This window comes from Emydura macquarii, unplaced genomic scaffold (assembly GCF_026122565.2).
Source record: "Emydura macquarii macquarii isolate MOO-44397 ecotype Brisbane River unplaced genomic scaffold, CSIRO-AGI_Emac_v2 contig_67, whole genome shotgun sequence".
NCBI lineage: Eukaryota > Metazoa > Chordata > Testudines > Chelidae > Emydura > Emydura macquarii.
This window is the reverse complement of record NW_027130204.1, coordinates 295,751-319,902: the sequence shown is the minus strand read 5'-3', so window position 1 is coordinate 319,902 and position 24,152 is coordinate 295,751. Positions and strand designations below refer to the sequence as shown.

The window sequence follows — 24,152 nt, the reverse complement described above, 5'->3', positions numbered from 1 at the left end:
CTCCCCATAAGTACTTTGTGCAGGAAGAGAGATCCGTGTGTGTAGTATGTGTCCTTGTAATTTGGTCCATAATCTCTTGATGGGAGTGCCTCTCGCTGCCCCTGCTGGGCAGATGCAGGGTCTGGATAGGTCACTTCCTACATCCATAGCATTCTCCTTCCAAGTAATTACCTTAAGCAACATGAGGCTGTGATTGTTTGGCTGCAGGAGGCTGAGTGAAATGTGAGCAAGTGGGACAATGATTACAACTGATACTCCCCCTGCCACCCCCCCACCCCCGCAGTCTTTACGGCACTAGCTACAAGACAGCGTGAGGTATGAGACGCTCTGGCACTGTAGTGATGAGGGTGGGACGACTGTTCCGTTAGCCTGTGACATAGAAAGGCATTGTTTGGAGAGTAAATTAGAGTTGAGTCAAAAGGCCAATAACAGAGAGAGCTCTGGAAGTGTGGACAAACGAGTGGATGTGTGAGATCAGGTAAGCTCTGAGATGATGGAGGGGGCGGCGAGGTCCAGAGATGTTCCTGGTGGCAGAAGTGACACGCAAAAGCTCTAGGGCTAACCCTGGTGGGACTGATGAAAGGGCGGAGAGGCTGGTGTTAAGAGCTGATGGAAAGAGCTGCCCGAGGAAGCCATTTGCAGGACACCGCAAACTGTTTTGGTCCTACACAGCTCATAAACAACGCTACGGGTGCTTGAGTGTCGTCTAATGACACATTTGCTATTAAATATTTACCTGTGTACTGTTACCAGATTTGCCCTTCACCTTGGGGTATGCTCATTTATTAGGGTTACCTTCCTGGAAGGGGGGTGTGATCCTAGGGGTGTGATTCTACTAATGTACTGCTTGTGTTACCTGTGTGTTCATAGGGCTACAAGCCCCCTCCCAATGGAGCTATCCTGCAGGACCTAAGGTTTTCAGGGCTGGGTTCCTCCAGCACCTGATTCAAATACCCCCTCCCCCCCATACACACATTTTAGATTAACTGAGTGTGTCTGAGCAGACCGGGCTATCAGCACTGTCAGCTGACCCCTTATATGTCCCTGAACTCAGCAGGCTGGGTGTCACCACACTCTCAGTGGCTACCCTTATATGCCCCTTTGCAACGCACCAGAATAGAGCAGGCTTTTTGGCTACTCCCCTTAATTGCCCCTTGGACTCAATCATGCTGGGTCAAACAGCACTTGAGCTGCACCCTCATTTGGCCCTGGACCCCATAGGCTAGGCAGAGTAGCACTTCCTGGCTGTCCCCTTCATATGCCCCTTTACACCACAATTGTTCTAGCAGTAACCCCCTTGATGAGCAAACCCCATAGGATTTTTGGGCACTCCAGAGATCTTTGGCTTAGGTAAGAGAAGCGTTACTACAGAACAAGATAGGGACCAAGGACACAAAGGAATAAAATAAAGTTTGGAGAGAGACAGAGAGAAAGTGGCAACCAGCTTGATTATAACAGTTATTTTATTGCTAGGTATATAAAACTTATGATACTAATAGTAATACCATACAAGGAGAGAAAAACAATCAAACACTTACAGTACTACACAATTACAGTTGGGGGTATTGGAGAAAGCTATCCCAGGTTTGATTACAAAAGTAGAAAGTTATACCTGGACTGAGAGAGAGGGAGAGGGAGAGAGACAAGTTGTGTTGGGTGAAGAAGGAGGGGGGGTTGATCTCGCCACTCCATGCAGTTCAGAGGTTCCCAGGATCAGGCTTGTCAGTTCAGGGTCTGGAGGGCTTTGAGTCTGGCAAAGCCCCCAACACGATCAGTCAGGAAGAGAAGACAGGTTACAGTGGAACTGATGCAGAGTTTGGATCCAAGCATCAAAACAGAGGTTTGAGCTTTGATAGGGGATTTGTTAGTTGCCAGATTTGTTTATGGATAAACAGTGTCTGGACAAAAGGAGCTGATCATTCCTGGAATGGCGTCTTTTCTTGAGAGAGGGCTCACAATGCAACCAGGTTTCAATGTTTTGCATACCAATAACTAGAATTGTCTGATAACTGCAGAGCTGGATATGTACAGGCGTGAGTTAATTTACATCGAAAGCAGAGATTTCCCAACGTGCAGTGCTTCCCTGCTTCACCAATCCTAGAGTTCACTGCGTTCCCTGCTTCACCAATCCTAGAGTTCAGTGCGTTCCCTTCTTCACCAATCCTAGAGTTCAGTGCGTGTTCCATCTTCGATGTAGATGAGGCTTCTGTTCTCCATTCATGTGCTAACGGAGATGCTTATGAGGCATGGGGAGTTGTCTCACCCTTGATGGGAGGGTTTCAGTTGTGTCTCCTGCCTTTTCATATTGAGAATGTCTTTGGTTTCTGGTTCAAGCATGGGCTGGTGGTCGGGGGGGGGGGGGGGAGGAGGGGAGTAATTCAGGTGAGCCAGAGAGAGAGAGTTGGGGTTTTACGCCCTGGTTCCCCAAGAATACAGAGCTGCTAGGTAACAGTACAGACATGGAGCATGCTCATAACTATTGGTACCAGCCAGGCAGCCTCAGAGAAAATGGAGGTCTGAGGTTGGCTGGATCAAGTCCATAGTAAGTTGAGTTTTTTTTAAAGGTGATTTTTAACAGGATCCTGAAATGACCAGGGAGCTCTTGGAAATTATTTAAGAAGCAGGAGATCTTATTTATTCTGCACATGCTGGAGAGCTGAGACTAACCATGTTTTTCTTAGCTTTCGCTAAAGAGACTGGGATCACCCATTTTCTTACACAAACTCATCTAGCTTTGTGTGCGGAGGAGGTTATCTGACATCTGGGGTGGGTGTTCTGTTACCCCAGGTGAGCTTCTTGGTAATAACCATAGTCCTGATGCTCCTGCTTGAGAGTTTCTAAATGCGTTGAAGTCTAGCTTACTTTCAAGGAGCAGATTATTGGCCAGAATCTCTCAAACCCTTATGCATGTGAATAGTCATGTGGAACTGGTGTGTGTCAAGTTACTCCAGGATGCTAGTGTTTGCACAGGGGTATTGCTTGTGGCATAGAGTTGAAATTTGCCTACCACTCCATCATGACTGCTCTGCAAGGATGTGACAGCTTTGCTTTCCAAGGCTTTGTCTAAGTTGATGAATTCCTTGGCCTCAAGAAGCATTTGGAGATTGACCGCAGAGGTAGTATTCTCCCAAATCAATGTGCTCCTTTAGAGAGGCTATGTAGCCCGGGATGGGGTGGGGTGGGGGGGTGTAAGGCACTGCACTGGGAGGAGTCAGGAGACTGGGCTCTGGCATTGAACTGCTCTGACCTTTGGCCAGTCACTTCACCTCTGTGACTGTTTTCTCCGCCCACCCTTTGTATGTCTTGTCTATTTAAATTGAATCTCTTCAGTGGAGTGACAGGCTAAATGCCCAGCACCAAGCATAACATGGTGGCTTTTCTATCACTGACTATCTTTAAATCAAGATTGGATGTTTTTCTATAAGATCTAATATAGGGATTGTTTTGGGGAAGTTCTCTGGCCTGTGTTATGCAGGAAGTCAGACTGGGTGATTGCTATCGATCCCTTCTGGCCTTAGAATCTATGGATGGTGGATGGGGCCTCTTCTTGCAGCACAAATATAAAACAATTACACATGTTCATTGCAGCAATGTGGGCTCACATGTCTCAGGCTTCGATTGGGAAACGTGGTCTCTGCCTTTGCTGTGAATCAAATGGTCATGATGGAGATGGGGGGACTTTATATATTTCCAGCAAAGCTGCTGCCAAGCAAAGTAAATGTAAAGGATTCCCAGACCCTATGGGGACTTGTCTGAATGGAACAATTGACCAGAATAGCTATTCCAGAGTAACTTGCTGCGAGTGTGGACGCTATTCCAGAATAAGTCACTTTATCCTGAAATAATTACTTTGTTCACAAAATGCACCAATATTCCATAACAAAGTCACTGTTATTCCAGAATAGTGTGCCCACACAGGGAGCTATTCTGGAGTAATTTATTCAGCAGTAGCTTTTCCAGGTCATGTCTACACTACACAATTGTGTCAACCTCACTTACGTTGGCATACAGCCACAGCAGTTATTAAATTGCTGGTGTGTGCACACTTGGCTCCTTGTGTTGGCGGCATGCGTCCTCGCCAGCAATGCTTGTATTGATTGTATTAGCGTGGGCATTGTGGGACAGTTCCTAAAAGCCAGTACCAGTCAACGTGAGCAATGCAATGTCTATGCTGACACTGCGTTGACCTAACTGCATCAGCCATGGCTTTCTGCTGCTTGGGGAGGTGTTGTTACTAAATCGTCAGAGAGGGGCACTTACGTTGATGGAGCCAAATCTAAGAAAAGATGCTTACACAGCGAGGTTGATGCAAGGCAGCTTACATTGACCTAACCCTGTCGTGCAGACTAGGCTTCAATCAATTTCTCCATGTTGGCTAAAGCAGAGATACTTGTTTGTTGACCAGCGTTTTGTGGAGAGATGGGATACAGAGCCGGTGCCTTTAGTATAGAATAGCACGGTAAATTGCTTTGCTCACCCATTCTTACCTTCTATTCAATGACTGTCATTAGGCCTCAAGTACCCGGCTTTCATCCACCTGCCCCATTGTTCTCTATGCACTTGTATATGTATATGATGTTGCTATGTTTCTCATTTCTACCTCTGCATCTGACAAAGTGAGCTGAGCCTCACGAAAGCTTATGCCTGCTAAAATTAAATTTGTTAGTCTTTAAAGTGCCACAGAACTCTTGTTGTTTTTACAGGGACTGAATGCACACTCAAAAATGGGGAAGGGGTTTTTTAAACATACAGGTTTGGAATAGTGACGCTTTGCCCGTGACAGTTTGATATTTTTGCATATGGACAAACACGGTGGCTATGTCCCTTTGTTCCAGTAGGCTTGGGAATCACATAGACAGCAAAACACACCCGCTTGAGAATTCAGAGAAGGGCAAAAAAATCCCAGAACTGAGGCGTTCAGGACAATCTCCGAGTCACTTTACCTTAGTAACATTCTGGGGGTGAGTGGGAGATGGGGAGGGGCGATGCTTCATTTTGAGAGGTAATTCCTCACTTTGTAAGAGCCCGGTGGAGGGTGGTGGTAGCCCAGAATGGCTGCTGTATTCTCCTGAATTCCTGTAGTGGGTGAGTGATCCCTGTATTGTCCATTCAGGAGTGTAACCTGTTGGGCACTACAATTTTCCATGGCTGGTCTCGTCCCACAGAGGAGCTTTTGGAACATTTGCAGGAAAATCCCTTCATCACGTATTTTTGTTTTTGGCGGGGGAGAAATGCATTTCGCATTGTAAACCAACCCTAAAGACGGTGTTAGTGCTGTGTATTTAAAATGACCAAACCCCAGCAAATGCATAAGGAAAACTGCTGCAGCAGTGACTGACTCCGTCAGGTTGCACAGATGTAGCATTTCCTGTCAGTCTCTCTAAATGGGTGGCTAATATTAGGCTGTGTTATGGCATGAAATAAAGATATCAGAATTGTCCTGGGACCTTAACTATTGCATGGGCACATGGGGGTAGGTTAGCTATGGAGTCCACTTGTGCACATACACTCTGGCTTTCGTAGCATACCCTGCAATGTTATGTTTGTTTGGTTCCATTTCATGCCTCTATCTTATGATATGCTGCTGCTGTTGCTGATAATCTCCTTCTGATCTCTTCATTGTTGCAATTTTGGCAGGCAAAATTCTCTGCCTAGGCCTGAGAATTTAACTCCAGCACATTTGCATGACTGATTGGATTTGTCTCGCTTCTATGGTGACATTGTTTCTATGGAAAATTAATGGATTCTCACGTTATATTTTTAATGGCCAAAACACCCTCTCCTCATCACAGGGTCTCAGAGGGGAAGTTCATAAATAGCTCAAATTAGCTATCGTCTGCATACAGCTCTCGTTTGTGTCCTGTGCGCTGCCTGTCAATAAAATCCTCCAGCCAGGCAGGAGCATTTTTTGTATGTGTTGAATGAGTAATAATGAATAAAATTATACTGTTTGCTTTTGGTGCCTGTCCCTTAGTTGCATGTAACTCATCATGACCTGTGTTTCATTTGTGTTTAATGGTGTGATGGCAAATCCATCAACCTTCCCAAAGTTTGCTTGAAATGGGGTCCATGCACATGACCCTCTAGCAAAGTTTCGACGATGAGATATTCATTTGTTACCCTGCCTGGAGTGAGGCAAATTTTCATTGGGGTTGTAATTCTGCTAACAACATGGGCCCGATCTAAGTGCTGGCAAATAGATTCTGAGACCAGAAGGACTATTGTGATCATATAGTCTGACCTCTTGTGCAACCCAGGCTGGAGAATTTCCCCACAGTAATTCCTAGAGAAGATCTTTTAGAAAAACGTCCAATCTCAATTCTAAAATTGCCAGTGATGGAGAATCTATCATGACTCTTGGTAAATTGTTCCAGTGGTTAATTACTCTCACCATTAAAAATGTATGCCTTATTTTCCGTCTGAATTTGTTTAGCTTCAACTTCCACCCATTGGACCATGTTAGACCTTTCTCTGCTAGACCAAAGAGCCCATCATTAAATATTTGTTCCTCATGTATATTCTTATGGACTATAATCAATTGACTTCTTAACCTTCTCTTTGTTAAGCTTAGTAGATTGAGTTCTTTGAGTCTAGTGCTATAAGGCCTGTCCTTAGACTGTATGTACCTGCCCCCAAAAGAGTGCTTGTGTGTAATTTACCCCACTAAAATATGAGCCTTTGTCCCCCTCTAGTGGCTAGGATACATCCAGAGGGGGTTAAGTCTTCTACAGCCTTGCTTAACAGAAGTGGGTCTCTTAGTTCACGCATGAGAGGTTTCTATGATGAGGTGACTGGCTCTGTGGATGTAGGGAAGACGGTGGATGTGATATACCTTGATTTTAGCAAAGCTTTTGATATGGTCTCTCACAGTATTCTTATCAGCAAGTTAAAGAAGTATGGGTTGGATGAATGGACTCGAAAATGGATAGAGAACTGGCTAGAGCATAGGGCTCAACGAGTAGTGATCAATGGCTCCATGTCTAGCTGGCAACCGGTCACAAGCGGAGTTCCCCAGGGGTCGGTCCTGGGGCCGGTTTTGTTCAACATCTTTATTAATGATCTGGAGGATGGGGTAGATTGCACCCTCAGCAAGTTTGCGGACGACACTAAGCTGGGGGAAGTGGTAGATACCCTGCAAGGTAGGGATAGGATACAGAGTGACCTAAACAAACTGGAGGATTGGGCCAAAAGAAATCTAATGAGGTTCAACAAAGATAAGTGCAGAGTCCTCCACTTAGGAAGGAAGAATCCCATGCACAGCTATAGACTGGGGACCGACGAGCTGGGCAGCAGCTCTGCAGAAAAGGACCTGGGGGTAACTGTGGATAAAAAGCTGGATATGGGTCAGCAGTGTGCCCTGGTTGTCAAGAAGGCTAATAGCATATTGGGCTGCATTAGGAGGGGCATTGCCAGCAGGTCACGGGAAGTGATTATTCCCCTCTATTCGGCATTGGTAAGGCCGCATTTAGAGTATTGTGTCCAGTTTTGGGCCCCCCACTACAAAAAGGATGTGGACAAGTTAGAGAGAGTCCAGCAGAGGGCAACAAAAATGATCAGGGGTCTGGAGCACAGGACTAATGAGGAGAGGCTGAGGGAACTGGGCTTGTTTAGTCTGCAAAAGAGAAGAGTGAGGGGGGATTTGATAGCAGCCTTTAACTACCTGAAAGGGGGTTCCAGGGAGGATGGGGCTAGGCTGTTCTCGGTGGTGGCAGATGACAGAACAAGGAGCAACGGTCTCAAGTTGCAGGGCGGGAGGTCTAGGTTGGACATTAGGAAAAAGTTTTTCACTAGGAGGGTGGTGAAGCACTGGAATGGGTTACCTAGGGAGGTAGTGGAATCTCCATCCTTAGAGGTTTTTAAGCTGAGGCTTGACAAAGCCCTGGCTGGGATGATATAGCTGAGGTTAGTCCTGCTTTGAGCAGGGGGTTGGAGTAGATGACTCCTGAGGTCCCTTCCAACTCTAATATTCTATGATTCTAGGTTGTAAGTTCAGTCCTCGCTGTTGATGACTTACCCAGTGGCATCACATTGCAAATAGTGTGCGTCTGCTGCACTTTATTACTATGTTAATTAGATGTGCTGTCACAAGTGAGAGGTATGGGGAGTTATAGGAATAGGATCACTTGGTTACTCAGTTTACACACATGCATGTATTGTTGGTTCTGTTAGCAGAAGATACTGAAGGTACAGACGTAAGGCCATTGACAGTGATTTGCTCACTGTGGGGGCAATGGGAAGGAGCAAATGTCTGATCTTTGCAGGAGCCTTTGTCATCAAGAAACACTCAGGAAAGCTGTATGCAGAGTTGCTGGAGCCGTGTCACTGCCAGGTAACAGGATGGGTGCAGTAATGTATGTTGTTGGACCCACTTCTGTTGAGGAGAGAGACAAGTTTCCAAGCTACACAAAGCTTACAAGAGGAAACCTGAAACAACACGTTCAAAAGACAAGGCGGGGAGTTAAAATTTCATAACTTTTCTAGACACTAAAAATCATGGACTGAATGGAGACACTGGATTTTTGGTTATTACAACAACCTGTAACCCACTAACTCCTCCCTCGCCCCCACATAAACACAATGACTGGAGAGGTATTAATGGGCCACTTCATCATGAATGGTCTCCTACAATATGTGTTAACTACTTATGCCAAACAGTCTGTTCCACCTTGTGACATTTCCCAGACTGGAAGAGTTCTGTGTAATCTCGAAAGTTTGCCTCTTATACCAACAGAAGTTGGTCCAATAAAAGATATTCCCTTCCCCACCTTGTCATTCAGAAAAGTCACACTTAAAGCGTTTGTCACTTGGAGCACTGGATTACATTAGCATGGCACAAATGTGAAGGGCTATTAATCAGGCAGAGCTGGAGCCGGGGGAGGAAGGAAGGTTATAAACCAGGAAATCTATGTAATGTACTGAGTGTTTCTGCAGCAGTATCATCCTCCCTTCAAATTGCTAATGGAAAAATTAATTAAAATTATATTGAGCTGCAAAAGTGATGGAGTGCGTGATATGGGGCGTGTGGGGTGATTAAAAAAATTAATTGATAAATACATCCTTGGCTTTAATTGCCCAGAACTTGCCATCTTCCAGTCTGAAAGTGCAGTCCAAAGGGATGCAGTATTTCATGAGTCTCCTGGGCGGAGCAGAGTAGAAAAAAGGCATTTTGAATGTAAAATTTTAGCTTTCTTGGGTGAGAAAAAAAGCATTGTGAAGACTAAGTTAGAATCATAGAGCTGGAAGGGACCTCAGGAGGTCATCTAGTCCACCCGCTGCTCAAAGCAGAACTAACCTCAGCTAAATCATCCCAGCCAGGGCTTTGTCAAGCCCCAGCTTAAAAACCTCTAAAGATAGAGATTCCACCACCTCCCTAGGTAACCCATTCCAGTGCTTCACCACCCTCTTAGTGAAAAACGTTTTCCTAATATCCAACCTAGACCTCCCCCACTGCAACTTGAGACCATTGCTCCTTGTTCTGTCATCTACCACCACTGAGAATAGCCTAGCTCCATCCTCCCTGGAACCCCCTTTCAGGTACTTAAAGGCTGCTATCAAATCCCCCTTCATTCTTCTCTTCTGCAGACTAAACAAACCTAGTTCCCTCAGCCTCTCCTCATAAGTCTTGTGCTCCAGCCCCCTAATCATTTTTGTTGCCCTCTGCTGGACTCTCTCCAACTTGTCCACATCCTTTTTGTAATGGGGGAGCCCAAAACTGGACACAATACTCCAAATGCGGCCTCCCCAATGCCTAATAGAGGGGAATAATCACTTCCCGTGATCTGCTGACAATGCTCCTCCTAATGCAGCCCAATATGCTATTAGCCTTCTTGGCAACCAGGGCACACTGCTGACTCATATCCAGCTTCTTATCCACTGTTACCCCCAGGTCCTTTTCTGCAGAACTGCTGCCCAGCCTGTCAGTCCCCAGTCTGTAGTTGTGCATGGAATTCTTCCGTCCTAAGTGGAGGACTCTGCCCTTGTCCTTGTTGAACCTCATCAGATTTCCTTTGGTCCAATCCTCCAATTTGTCTAGGTCCCTCTGTATCCTATCTCTACCTTCCAGGGTATCTACCACTCCCCCTAGCTTAGTGTCATCTGCAAACTTGCTGAGGGTGCAATCTACCCCATCCTCCAGATCATTAAGGAAGATGTTGAACAAAACCGGCCCCAGGACCAACCCCTGAGGCACTCCGATCAATACTCATTGAGCCCGATGATCTAGCCAGCTCTCTATCCATTTTATAGACCATTCATCCAACCCATACTACTTTAACTTGCTGATAAGAATACTGTGAGAGACCGTATCAAAAGCTTTGCTAAAGTCAAGGTATATCACGTCCACCGCTTTCCCCACATCCACAGAGCCAGTCACCTCCTCATAGAAGGCAATCAGGTTGGTGAGGCATGACTTGCCCTTTGTGAATCCATGTTGACCATTCCTGATCACCTTCCTCTCTTCCAAGAGCCTTGAAATGGATTAGGGACGTTAGGGAAAGGTGTTGCATCTTTGTCTAATAACAATCTTGTCTTTGTTTATGGTGCATTTCATGTAAAAGATTTCCAAAGTCCTTTTATCTTTCTATCTTAGATCTTTATCTGGCCTGCATTGCCGTAGTATCTGAGCACCTTACAATCCTTAGCGTTTCTACCCTGGGAGGAAGGTGAGTGATATTATTCTTGTTTTACAGGTGGGAAGCTGAGAACAGAACCCAGAGCTTCTGAGTCCCAGCCCAGTGCACTATCCACCGGACTTTCATTTCATTTTCATAATTTACTGTTGATCCTGAAGAAAGCCTCTCTTGGCTTTCTGAAGCGAATTGGAAAGTAGTGGCCGGAGACTGGCCTGGCATGCAGGCGACTTTCATTCCCAGCTCTTCCACTCACTTTCTGGGTGACCTTGGGAAGTCACCTCTGTGTGCCTGTTTCCCCATCTGTAAAATGGGGAGTATGATGCTGACCTTCTTTGCAAAGCACTCTGGGACATACTGATGGAAATGAACCATGTGGGAGCTAGATATCTGTGACCTAAAAGCTTGGTGCACTCCTGGCTTAAGACCGTATCAAAGGCTATAACTCACAAGAGGCTTTTCGGAGCTGCGTGCATCTGGCCCATTGTGGTGTGCTGTGTGTTGTGTAATCCTCTCTATCCCTTTGGGGTGGGATTGGAGCCTCCCTGGAGTTTGTTTTTGGGATTTGGTTCAAAAGGAAGGGAAGCATGTGAATAGAAGCTCAGACCAAACTGCCAGGTTGGGGCCAGTTTCTGGCTCTGTCCTCGCCTGGGTCTTGTCCTCAAAGTTCCATCTCAGGTTCTGTTTCAGTACGCTTGGTGAGGCTGGCTTGCCATAAAGATTATCCCCCTTTCTTCTCCATAAGGAGTTTTTCCAGCCCGCTGCCTGGTTATTTATATTTAGACATAAATGCCTCACCAAGCAGCTGGGAGTTTACGTACAGTGTCTGTATAATGGGAAAATGCTGGCTCCTTCCCAGCGACTTCTGGGGATGCAACCCTGGAAGTTTTGTTTCTCTACTGAAATCAATAAGAAATGAATGAACGTGCCTGGTATTGCAGGAGCCAGAAGATGTACAGCAGGCTAAGGCTCTAGATTAATTGGATGCAGCAGCCATAGCCTGCGTTGGTAATATGGGCGCAGTGGCAGTACAGTTTGCTGTGCCTTATTACAGTGATGGATGGTAGGCCTGACTCGGGAATGCTGCAGAAAAGAACATTTTAAAATCCCTCAATGCTACGCCAGCACTAACTGTTCCAAAGATCAAGTGTAATTACTTAGACGAGGAGTGGGGAAAAGTAATGTGAGCTTAATGCGAATAGTAGACTTGGCACTTCTTATAGCAGATAGGTTCAAAGAAGCGATGATTTTGATGTTAAAGTATAATAAGTTTAACCAGCCCGAATCCGAAAGGGGCAGGGGAGCATCTTGCCAGAAAGTTGGCTTTGAAGGAGGTTTTCAGGTCTTTTTGGAATCCCTGTCGACATTTCTGTCTGTGGCATTTAGAGAGCAGACACGGCTATAGAGGCGAGCTCCATATACAAACAGTTTCCGTGCACCTTCAGACTGGGAACGTCAGCTGCAGGACTCGTGGCTCCATATAGTCCAATAGATGAGAGACCTGCAGTCGGATTGATGGTGGGTGTTCGAAGGAGAACACTGTTGCCTGTGGACCCATTCAGTCAATGAAATTGAACACAGCTTCATTTTATATAATGCCTTAAATGCAAACTGCTTCCCTAAATGCTAAGGGAAAGTACGTGGAGAGAGGCGAACGTAAGGTGGAAAGGAGATGTTTTCAGCTCGGGGCTTGAAAAGAGTTGGAGAGTCAGTGAGGTGAAGGGAAAATAGCAAGGATTCTCAGCTGGCAGCAGTGGCAAGGGAGAAGACTTTTGCGCAATGGGTAGTGAGGCTGGGGGATGGAAGAGAGGAGGCTGATGACAGCATGGTACATATTCTGGCTCAGAGCCATGGTTAGCCAGTGAGAATGGAAAAATCGCTTCCGCTAGCACTGCAATACAGCCATCTGTTGAGCAGAACCCAGCAGCTGATCAACAGTGACACTGTGCAGCGTAGAACAAGAACCTGAAGAAATGCTATCCCCATCTGAAAACATGGTTGGAATTCAGGCAGGCAGAATGGAAAGTGATTATCCACGCTGGGGTCTGCATCGCCTGGCAGAATTACACTTTCACCAAAAGTGCTAAGGGGTTCGTTAGTCACCACACTTCGTCAGGGGCCTGGCTTTTAGCTCTCGTTCATAAGACGCTGAGCTTTCCAAGTCAACGTAAATGGTTTACTTAAGACATGCCGTGAAGATAGTGGTAGGGGGGACCAATGTAAATATATACTTTGGCATGTCGATAGTGCCTTCTTCCCAAAGTCCTTTAAAACTCCCTGCATGCACTGCCAGCCTGAAGATGAGAGCACTGTATGGCAGTAAAGGAGAAAGAAAGTGTTGCCCAAGGAGACAAGGTCAAAATCCTTGCTCTCACAGAAGACATGACCAGGCATTTAATGTTCACCCAGGGCGGAGGAGTCCTGAACTCTGAAAAGTACGTACTTTGCGTAGGCTTGGAAGGTTGAAGGGTTGAGTCAAGCCAGCTGTGATCTGAGCCTGCAATTATTGGAAACCAAGAATTTCAAACCTGATGCTTAAACCATTAAGCCATCCCCGTTCACGGAGGGCGTGTCCACACAAACAATCAGACCGTGGCAAGCTGGGGTGTGAATCTAGATAGCAGTAGCCTGTTGTGGACTAGCTGTCCATGTGCACCTGGCTGATGCTCATTAATTATTTTTTTTAGAGTTCATTGATCTAGTCCTAGCTCAAAGAACTGCTATGAATTCTTCACGGGCATGTGTCAGCAGGGTGCACATAGATAGTTATAACACGGCAAGCTAGTACGGGCTAGCTTCACACCCCAGTTTGCCTCTGTCTTATTGTTTGTGAAGACAAGCCCTAAATTTTGAGCTGTCAAGGTGTGGACGGTTCTTTCTTACAAAGAGGCCACAGTGCAGGTGTTTGATTGTTGGAGTTCATAGGGGGAGCTGCGTTTCTGAATGAATACAATCTGGGTTCTCTGCACTTTCTAAACTCTTTGAGTCGCTCATAATACACTGGAATAGATTGTGTAGTTGATTGGATTGGAGCCGCAATGATACACAAGAATCCTCCTTCCTTTTCATATCTGTAAAGACTAAGAGGCAACAAGGAGCAGGAAAGTTATGAATATTAAAAGGCCTAAATCTTCTTTCTGCTAACCTAATGATGGCAGACAATATAATCCATGTCGCTGAATAGCGCAGTTCTCTGCTAAAATAACACAGCATTCAGCCAGGGGAGAGCATGCATTGTTCCTTAAAGCTGGGCATTGTATATTCTCAGATGCCAGGCACAAGGTTCATTAATGCATTGTCTGTCACCTTTCCCAAGAGTGTTTTATTGAGTACTAACTGGAATTAATACTAATTCCGGGCTTGAGGCTGTGTTGTTACAGTAAATAGTTTCCCAATAGGGAGCACTGTATAGGAATTTAGAGACCTCTACATTAGAAAGTGCATGGTGAGAGAGCACCGTATATGTGAAGAAGGAATAAAGCCTGAATGTAGCGTTCTCTTTGCTCTCTCTGCTTGGGCACCGAACAGTTGTGCTGTGCACCCACCACTTCCAGTCAGCTCACAGGGAGCTGGGGAAGTACAGGCTCTGGCCTTTTTGGTTCCAAAGTGTTCACTTAGTATCCATCTTTTTCTCCAAGGTTCTTGGGCCCTTTGCTGACTTATTTTTGGACTTTATTCTTCCTGCCTGCACAGTGATTGCTTTATATTGAAGAACGGTCTTTGGTGGGTTTTTTTTTTTTTTTTTTTAAAACAGGAATTTTTCAACCCACCTATCCAAAATCATTATCCACCTATTCCTGAGTTGGTGGCATTTGCACAGATCATCAGCAGAAATATCAGCTGTGTGATTTGGTTCAGAGGGTGACCAATATGCTAGTGATAAATGGAGGCCCTTGGTAAATGGCCATCTTAGTTGCTAGTTTATTTTTAAAAATGCAGGAGGATTAGCCCTAGTGAAAGATAGTGACAGCCTTGAAAATTATGACCGCTACATGTCCATGGTATTAAGAGCTGTGTAATGGGGAAGCCGATTTCCATGCACCACAATAACTTGATTGGTCCTACGTACTTATGAACAATGTTACATTGTGCGCCAGTCAATGACACTCTTTGTATTAACTATGTACATACAACCTCATACACAGGGACTTCTTTTGTATAACCCTCTGTAACAAACACAACAGTTTGCTTGCACTGTTCTGCTCTGGAACAGCCACCTCTAAGAACATGAGATGATTTAAAGTGTGTATTTCCGTTTTTTGGCAATGTGTTTGAAGTTTGGAGCTGTGCGTGTATTGGCAACGCACATGACTGACAATTGATAGGTGCACAATATAAATCTGTGTGTACGGGGGGAAATTAATGCTGAAAAATTCACTGCAATTAAATCCTGCTATCAGTATCTGCTTTAGAGAGGAACTACCTGTTTCTGCCAAATAAATTGCACTGGAGTATATATTAATAATAATAACCACCTACTTCTTACAGTGCTTTTCATCAGTAGCTCTTGAAGTGCTTTACAAAGGAGGTAAGTATCGTTATCCCCATGCAACAGATACAGAAACTGATATGCCCAAGGTCACACAGCAGTTCAGTGGCAGAGCCAGGAATTAGATTGATAGATTCCAAAGCCACAAGGAGCCAATGTGATCCCAAAATCTGACCTCTATATCACACAGTCCTGCTCCAGTGCTGTATCCGCTAAGCCACAGTGTTTTGAATGATGTACCTGATGCAACCGTGAGATGCTGAAACTCCAGAGAGGCACTTGAGACCTGGGTTCTGTTCATGACCCTGTCACTGATCTTCTCTGGCACACAGGAATGGTCAATCTCCATCTCCCTGTGCCCCTGGGGCTTTCTCCAACTCTGTCTTGTCTATTGGGATTGTAAGGTCTTGGGACAGGAACTCTCCCTTACTATGTGTGAAGCTCTCCCGCCAACATAGCGCTGTCCACACCAGCGCTTAAGTCAGCGTAAGTTATGTCGGTCGGGGGGTGGCTAATTCACACCCCTGAACAACATAACTTTTTGACTGAAGCTGGATTGTAGCCATAACCTTTAAAGAGATTCCGAGGTAGTTGTGCAAACGCTTCTCCCTTTTGTAAAATACCTGTTACTATGAAGCTGTATTTATTTTGAAGTGTCTATATCTGACTTGTTTTTCTTCCCCCGCCCCCCCCCAATTGTTTTGGTGGGTTTTTTCCCCCAATTTTTTTTTGGGGGGGGGAACTTTCAGACTTTATCAAAATGTTTCCTCTACCAAAAACCTGTTTTTAGGTAAATGAACAATTCTGATAATAGTATGGAAAAAACATTAAATTTTTTTTTGGGAAGAGAGGCACAATTCTTCACAAAAAAGGAAAAAAATTATTGAAAACTTGTTGAGGAAAACTCATAAAAATTTCAACCTGCACTACTTTAAAAAGCAAACTTTTTCACTAAAAACAGTTGCAGAAGAGAAGACCACCAGAGAAAACAGAAAGGGCCATTTCTCATGCTCTGCTAAACCGATGCTGGTTACTGATTGCAGCGGTGGAGAAAGCGTCATGAAGGTGTACTAGAAAACCTGCTTGTTTTCATGATGATGATACAAGCTGCTTGCATCTTGGGATTGCAACTGGTTCAGAGCCATGTATGTTAGTTACTGTGTTTAAAATATGGGATGTTAAGGAAGTCACAGGCTTTGTGAGTGGAACTTATGTGGAAACAGCTCGGCTTTTCCCTCAATAGGAGGATTTATTTTCATCTTCAGTCAGTGCAGCATCGCTGCAGCCTATTCCACGTGCTATTGATGGCTGCACACAATGAAGGTCTGAATAAATGTATAGAATATTTTCAAACTGAGAATGATACCAAAAAGGAAACTGCTTGAAAAGTTGGGAAGAAAAAGAATAACTATCTCATGTCACCCGGGTTAAATTGGTGTTCACATGAATAGACTGCAGGTTAGACAAGGTCCTTTTTTTAAACAAAAGCTAATACATTGTTGCAATTAATGTTGTAGCCAGCACCTGTGTGTAATTTGGAGCCTGATTTTGGCAAAAAGTCAGTTTGAGAGATGCGGGTTTATAAGTCTTTTAGGCTGCTGTTTTCCTCTTTGAATTTCATGGAGATTTTCCTGTTAAATTTAAAGCAAGAATTTTTGGCGGAAACCCAAAATGGATGCTTTTGAGATACTTAATGCAACTTACGTGCTGACAGATTCAGAACATGTTATAAACTCTTAGAAAATAGGACCAGGACTGCACTCTGGGACAGCTCCCTGCAAATGCCAGAACAAACTGAAGCACACTCTGGTGGGCGGTAGCTGTTTGGTTACATATGGGAATTGGACATTTTTCAGGCTGAGCAATGTGAGAAAGTAATTGCTGACAGCAGAGAAGTTGTAGCACAATGTTTCCATTCGAGACTCACATGAGGAAAAGCTACTCAGTCCCTGCTGGACTATGATAGATAGTGGCTTTCCCATAGCACTCTGGGACTACAGGTGGCTGGAAATAAATGCTGGAGCAATTCTGCTTTTGTTACAGGCCATCTTTCAGGATGATGTACGACTTCAGAACAAAAAGAAATTCCTTCACTGGGGCTGGAGGAACTTCTGCCTGAGGATATAGAATAATATAGAAAATGCAACAGCAGTGTTATGTAAATCCATAGCCTGGCCTCATCTTGAATCTCATGATTGGCACTTATTGCCTCATCTAAGAAACAAAACAAGACACAGCAGAAATAGGAAAGATCTTGAGAAGAGACGATGAAAATAATTGGAGGCATGGGGGCCACCATACGTTTGGTGAAATTGTGTGTGTGTAGGGGGGGAGAGCATTATTTGGTTTGGAAAAGAGGGGTAGAGGGTGGAAATAGAGATGAGATGAATAAAATTGTGGCTCAATAGATAGAGGGCCTGGGTTCTATTCTTGGCACTGATCCTGCTGTGTGACTTTGGGCAAGACCTTAGCCTCAGTATCCCCATCTGTAAAATGGGGATGATACTTGTGTCCTTTGAGCCCTGTGGATGGAAAATGCTTATGTCAGGAAGAGTGGGTTTTAAAATTAAGAATGGAGTGAACTAGGATCCGCAGGACTTCCTCTAAACAAAGAATGAGGACACTTACAGTAAGTGAAAGGCAATATAAAGTAGATAAAAAAAATTGTTGGGAGTTTTGTAATTGTTTCAATTACTCTGCTGTACTAATACTAAGAATGGCTCAGGAGAGGAGATATGGAGAGCAAGAAACATCTTTTCTGTGGCATAAGAACTCACCTGTGGAACTCACTAATGCAGGATATTGGACCATTCCAAGAGATTTAGTGACACTCCAGAAAAGATGAGCAATTTATATGAATAGCAGCTTCTGCCGGCACTATATCTAAGACACACATTACACAGGCTATACGTCTTGCTTTATTTATTTGTGCTGGATAGAGACCCCAGCTGAGACTGAGGCTGTTTCACAGTGGTGGACACTGTACAAACATAGATTCAGACAGTCCTGAGCTGGAGGATTTTACAGTGTAAACAGACAAAACAGAATTATTGTTGGCGTTATACAGATAAGGAATTAAGGTACCTGGATTAAAAAGACTTGCCCAAGGTCACGCAGGAAGTCTGTAGTAGAACTAGGAATTGCATCTAGATCTCCCAAGTTCTTGTTCAGAGCTTTGGCAACAAAACCATCCTTCATCCGCTTACTGCTTCGTAGAATAAGCTAATTACCAGCTGGGGACAGGAAAACAATTCCTTCTCCAAAGGCCTCAGTTAGGGATTGGGTCCCATTGCGTGTATACGCCCGCCCATTCCCCAAAGAGCTGAGAATCTAAGTAGGACAGCTGTATTTTGTTGTTGTTGGATTTCTTTGGAACAAGCCTTATTCTTCCCTCCCAGAGGGGAGATACCAGATGGGACGGACCGTTGATCTGTCCCAGTCTGGCACAACTGGAATAGGGTGGTTCGCTGCCAGTCAGGACCCAGATGCATTAGCAGAGCAATCTGGGAGTGAAACAGCCAGGGGTGTTGCAGGTTAAAATTCAAGCACTCTGGTGAGCTGTGTCAAAAGCTCGTGTGGCCAGTGCTTTGAGGACACTGGGCCCCCCGCCCTTCAGATGAGGATGGAAGTTCTCTCTCTTCATAATGTCTGACTTTGTGGGACAAAGTATAGGACAGGTCTATGTTACGAGGAGCAATTTCAATGTTTTCTGTAAGTTCCAGCTAACTCTGCTTGTTGACCTTGCAGGAAAGTTTGCTTGACTGGCTGTGATTTGACACTGTTCTAGTTCGTTACATGTTACTTATGCTGTGCTAGGGGTTGGGTTGTATTTACTTAGCGTATCAGCTCTTTGGGACTTTTTGTTCTGTGTTTGTACAGCACCTAGCACAATGGGGTCATGGGCCATGACTGGCTCTCCTAGGTACCACTGCAAGTAAAAATAATAACTAATAGCAAACTGTGTTGATGAGGTTCTGTTGCTTGCCATCCCTTTGTCTAGGCCAGGGGGATGTTTTTGTTTTTTTTAAACTCACCGAAATTTTGGTTTCCTTAATAATTTGATTTCTCGCTATAATTAAATTTTCATTTTGTTTGGAAAACAAAAATTGGTTCTCAGGACTGTTGGTTTTTTTGCTTCCTCCCTGCCCTCCCCTCCTTGTTCTCTTCCGGTTTTCTCCATTGGAAAAAGGGCCAGGAGGGGACCCAACCCCCTGAAAAGTTTCATATTGAACCATTTAGTCAAAAATGAATGAAACAGAAAATGTGTGAAACCTATGGCAAATATTTACGTTCCCTCTAGTGCTGGCTGAAAAAGTCTTGTTATCACAGTGTTGGGGGCAGGGGGACTGGGACTCAAGTGAAGGAACTAACTCAGGGAATCTGTGGCCAAGTCAGGAAATGCTCACCTGGGCGGGGTCTGAGATGATTTTAGCCTGGGAAGGGGGCAAGCTGGGATGCTGTGTCTTGTGGGCTGTGATAGCTGGGAGAGAGAGATCATCCTTTGGGGATAGCGATTGGTCTCCTCAGTGTACAAGAGAAAAGGCCTTTACAGATGCCACAGAGCAGTTGGTGCAGAGGCCAGCAGCCACCCCTTCCCTTTGATTAAGAGGGGAGGCTTAGCTTAATGGTCTAATCACCAGAGGCCAACTTCTGCTTGCCTTACAAGTGTAGTTGCTCTGACATCAGTGAGGGCAGGGTGTGGTCCTAGACTGTAGGTGCCTAGGCTCAGTGCAGTCACAGGTTCAAATTTAAGCAGGGGACATCCTCTTCTCCTTCTGACCAGTGTGCAGCAGCGTATGGAGTAGGCATATCTCATTTGAGACTCTAAAAGCCACAGTCCTCTCTGCTCTGTGGGACTGCCCTATAAGAAGGGGTGTGAACACAATGTCCTTCCTCCCATTGATGTGCCATGAGCAGTTTGGTTGCTGCCTCCAGAAGTAGCTGCATGCAAGTGGTGGATGCACTTTTATTAAGGCCTTTGGGATGGAAGGGGCTATATAGATGAGAAACACTACTGTTCGTTAATCAAGTAAAGTCAATCACTGCTTTCCATGCCCCACTGCGTGATTTCTATGCCCTTGTTCCTCAGCCATTCTGATGGCTCAGGAAATTGCTTTTATTATCAGTGGCGTGTGCTTTTTTCCTCCCACTTACATTTTGAAGGGAAACTTTAAATATAAAAATTATATTGCCGGGGGGGGGAAACACTTACCTAAGTTAACATCTTATATTGGAAAAAAACCAACATTTTTTGCTGTCTGTCTTTTCTCTCATTCTAACGTTTGGGTCCTTTTGCATTTCGTTTGGTCTTGGCAGGGAAGCTGGAGTGGTCAGTTGAGCATGATGGCCCCTCAGGACTGGCATAGTTTGTTTGGTGGTTTGTCCCAAGCTTCTGGGGACCTTTTTAAATTATGCAAATTGTATTGAATTGGTGGTGCTGGGGGGAGAATCAATCATTTCTAGTGACAGAGAGTCAAATTCACTCCTTGTGTAACTTCTTGACTTCAGTAGAATTACATCAGGGATGAATTTGCCTCTCGCGTTTCTTATTTAACATTTTGCTTTTATCATTAACATACATGCACTTTCCATGCAAGTATTAAGAAATCCTGTTCAAAACCTGTGTTATCTTTAAGGTTAAGATTTTGTCATGATTATTTTTAGTAGAAGTCTCAGATAGGTCAAGGGCCTTGGTGAATTTTTATCTGTGACTTCTACTAAAAATAATGGGGTAGGGAGCCTGACATCATGCCCCAGGGATGAGAGCCGTAGTCCCACTGCAGGCGCAGGAAGGTCCAGCAAATCGCAGTGAGCGGCTCCAGGTCCCGCTGCCGAGTGTTGTGACTCCCAATTCCAGGGTCCCCCGTGGTGGCTCACGGCTCCAAGGTCTCCCTCCGCCGCTGGCAGCTGGGAACTCTGGGGTCCCCTGCTGCCCATAGCGGCTTATGGTTTCAGGACCACCCATGATGGCTGGGGGCTGCAGGATCCCTGCCACCTACAGCGTCTCAGAGCTGGGGTTCCCCTTAGTCTGCTCTGGCAGACAGCAGCAGGGTCACCGTTGGCAGAGGCTAAGAGCTGTCTGCCGCTGTGTCTCTGCTGCCCATGGCAGCTTGGAGTCAGGTGTCCTGCTGCAACTGACTGCAGTGGGGCACCCACTGGCAGTGGCTCAGAGCTGCAGGCCCTCTGCAGAGGAATCTGTGACTTCCATGACCTCTGTGACAAAATCTTATCCTGAGTTCTCTTTAAAAGAGCCATCCATCTGTGGGTTTCTTTTGTTCAAATTCCAAAAATGGTAACTGTACACTAGAAAATCATCTTGATTCTAATAATAGAAGGCTGTCTGTCATTTTTTCCATGGAAAGGACTTCCTATGTTTTATTTCTTCATGCCACAAACAGGAGGGATCTGTCCTAATATTTTTTAAAAAATTTTTATGGCACCTGTCTTAAACTCCAGGCTTTTAATGCCGTTAACACTCTCTAGAAATTGGAAGGTGGACACAATTACAAAACTTCCCCTACAGTGTCACTTCACAATATTTGATGCGAATTATTAACACACAGCTCAAATCTAAATCTGAGCTGCAAACTTCCCTTTTTAACTGGGGCAATGCCAGTTAATTGCCCCAGTTGTAGAGTAAGTGAGATGCAAATAAAGGGTGAATTGTACCACTTAAGCCCCTGGTTTGGAGCCAGCAATAAAACAAAGGAGGGCATGAAGATTTGATTCCATTCTGATTATTCAGCAAAAGTGGCTTAATTTAAACATTGTATCTGTCCTCTGTTAGCCTCATTGTTTCAGCCCCTTTGGAAAGCTAGTATCACGTATGACATTTTCCCAGTCCCTGCCATTTTTCAATCCATAGGGGTAATTCTGGTTGCAAAGTGGGCCATGTACAGTTCCATATAGGAGTGACACTTTCCTTCCAAAACAGTGCTGAGCTAACTGTAATTTATTTTGCCTTGGTCTCCAGCTGCCTTTTGGGGAGATATTGCTTTAGACGAAGAGGACTTGAAGCTGTTTCAAATAGACAGAACTATTGATTTAACAAAGCCTTCAGATGATAATACAAGACACACTACAGGTAAGTGCAGACAATGCCTTGTTTACACTGGCTTTATTGCAAGAGTAGATCTGAAGAAGCAACTCCTCAATCTCATTTGCTATGGGCATGATTCTAGAGCTATTGAAATGCATGGGGAGTTTTGCCACTTATTCCAGTCAGAGCAGGATTGGATTCTGGACCATTATGAAAGCTTAGTTAAGACTGAGCTCAGTTTTTGCACTTAAATAGAGATTCGGCCTCTTTATCATGTATGAAAACTAGAATATCCTCCCCAGATTTGCAGCCCATACTCACTGAGTACAGAATGAATGTTCTGCATCACTTGGTCATGAATAAAAATGGATCATTTGAGATTTAACCCTCACTGTCACTTTTTTGGTCCTCAATGGTCTTAATGGAAAAATGTGGGAGCTTCAGACATTCAGCATAGTTAAGTCATAGCAGTCTTCCATGTAGAGGCTACCTTTGAAGTTAGTTGAAATTCAGCGAAATGAACAGTTGTTAACGCCAGAGCTCCTGGGAGGGTCGCGGATCGAACCTGGGACCTCTGGGTCTTAATGTGCAAACCTCCACTGCCTGAGCTAAAAAAAAAACAACTTGCTTAGCTAGCTTTGTCCTGGCTTGAAACATTTAGGCAGCCTAGCCAGCACTAATGAGGGAGAAACTGCCGTACCATTGGTTATGATAAGTTTTTATATAAGACAATAGATAGGGCAACATCAATTTAAATAGCTTACGTGGGTCATTGTGACAGAATTAGCTCAACCAATCATCACCTTTGCTCATCTGCTAATGCATATGTCACAATACCGTTGGCAGTAATGAGTCAATGGCACGAGACAGGACTCATGGCAAGAATTCTCACTGATAGATGACTTGATCCCAGCTTTCATTGGTCCTTACAGGTTCTGGGGCCATATATGGGCTTGGGCATCAGGGCTCGAAAGGTTCCCTAGGGCACAGCTGCCTCTGCACGGGGGGGTTGTGGGAGAGAAATCCTTAAGCTCAGAGACTTGGGGCCAGGGTTCTCTGATTCCTATGCACCAGGCACCTGGACAGCAGTGCATGATTGCGGCCAAGAATGTAGGTTATTAAGCACTGCAGTTGCACTATGGTGCATAGGACAGTTAGAACTCAGGAAAACAATATAAAAAGATGTGAGCTGGGCTTGTCTGAGTTCCCTTGTCGTCACTACAAATAAAGGTGTGAGAGCTCCAGGTAAAATCCTGGGGAAGAGGAGACAGTTTTTAGTTTTCACACAAGTTAGAAGGTTCTAGCGAAGACAAGGACTGTTCACATACAGCTCCTAGCACAATGGAATCTCTTAGGCGCTACTGTAATGCAAGTTGTTATAATTAATAAGTGACTAAAATGCTTTAACGAATGGAGACTTTTTCTCCCCTTTGTGTTTATTTAATTTAAGGGACTGCAGCTCTGTGGTATGTATCAATTAAACTTGAAGGACTCTGGATTCTGTGGTACTCTCATGTAACAGATTGGAAATCCTGCTGTAAGTCTGGTCTGTAGGTCATCCATCACATTTTTGAGTGAGGCCTTTGCTTTCCACTAACAACTCTTACTACATCTCTGTATATATTTGGGCAAGGTTTGATGTGTTACAGCACGTGGGAGATGGTAGTTTTCTAGGTCTTTTTCTTAGCTTGCGAACAAAAGTTCTGTGTTGGGAAGACATGCTGTATTTGGTGTTAGTTTTGGTAGTAAAAGATTTTGGGTGGAGGATGCTTGCTCTCTGCCTTGGTCGGTGATTAGTTCATTTTTTGAGGGAGTTACTCCCTAGGAGCCAGGAATTGCTGTTGGGCTTGAGATCTGAAGGAGAAGATTATCTGCATGCTGTTTGACCACCTCTGTTCCATGACTGGTCTATATGTGTAACCAAAACAAGTTACCCTTAGAACGCAACCAGACTCTGCCTTATTGGAAAGCCATTCTGCAAGGTGCTGGACATCTG

The 24,152-nt window shown here is 44.7% G+C and overlaps 1 protein-coding gene across 1 annotated transcript in view; it reads left to right on the top strand.

Moving 5' to 3' along the window:
• The window catches only part of TLL2 (tolloid like 2), a 151,076-nt gene that overhangs the window by 22,856 nt on the left and 104,068 nt on the right, over positions 1 to 24,152 (top strand). The window contains exon 2 of the mRNA XM_067569983.1: positions 22,091 to 22,201. Coding sequence (XP_067426084.1) covers positions 22,091 to 22,201 — 111 coding nt within the window. The remainder of the gene's footprint in view (positions 1 to 22,090; positions 22,202 to 24,152) is intronic.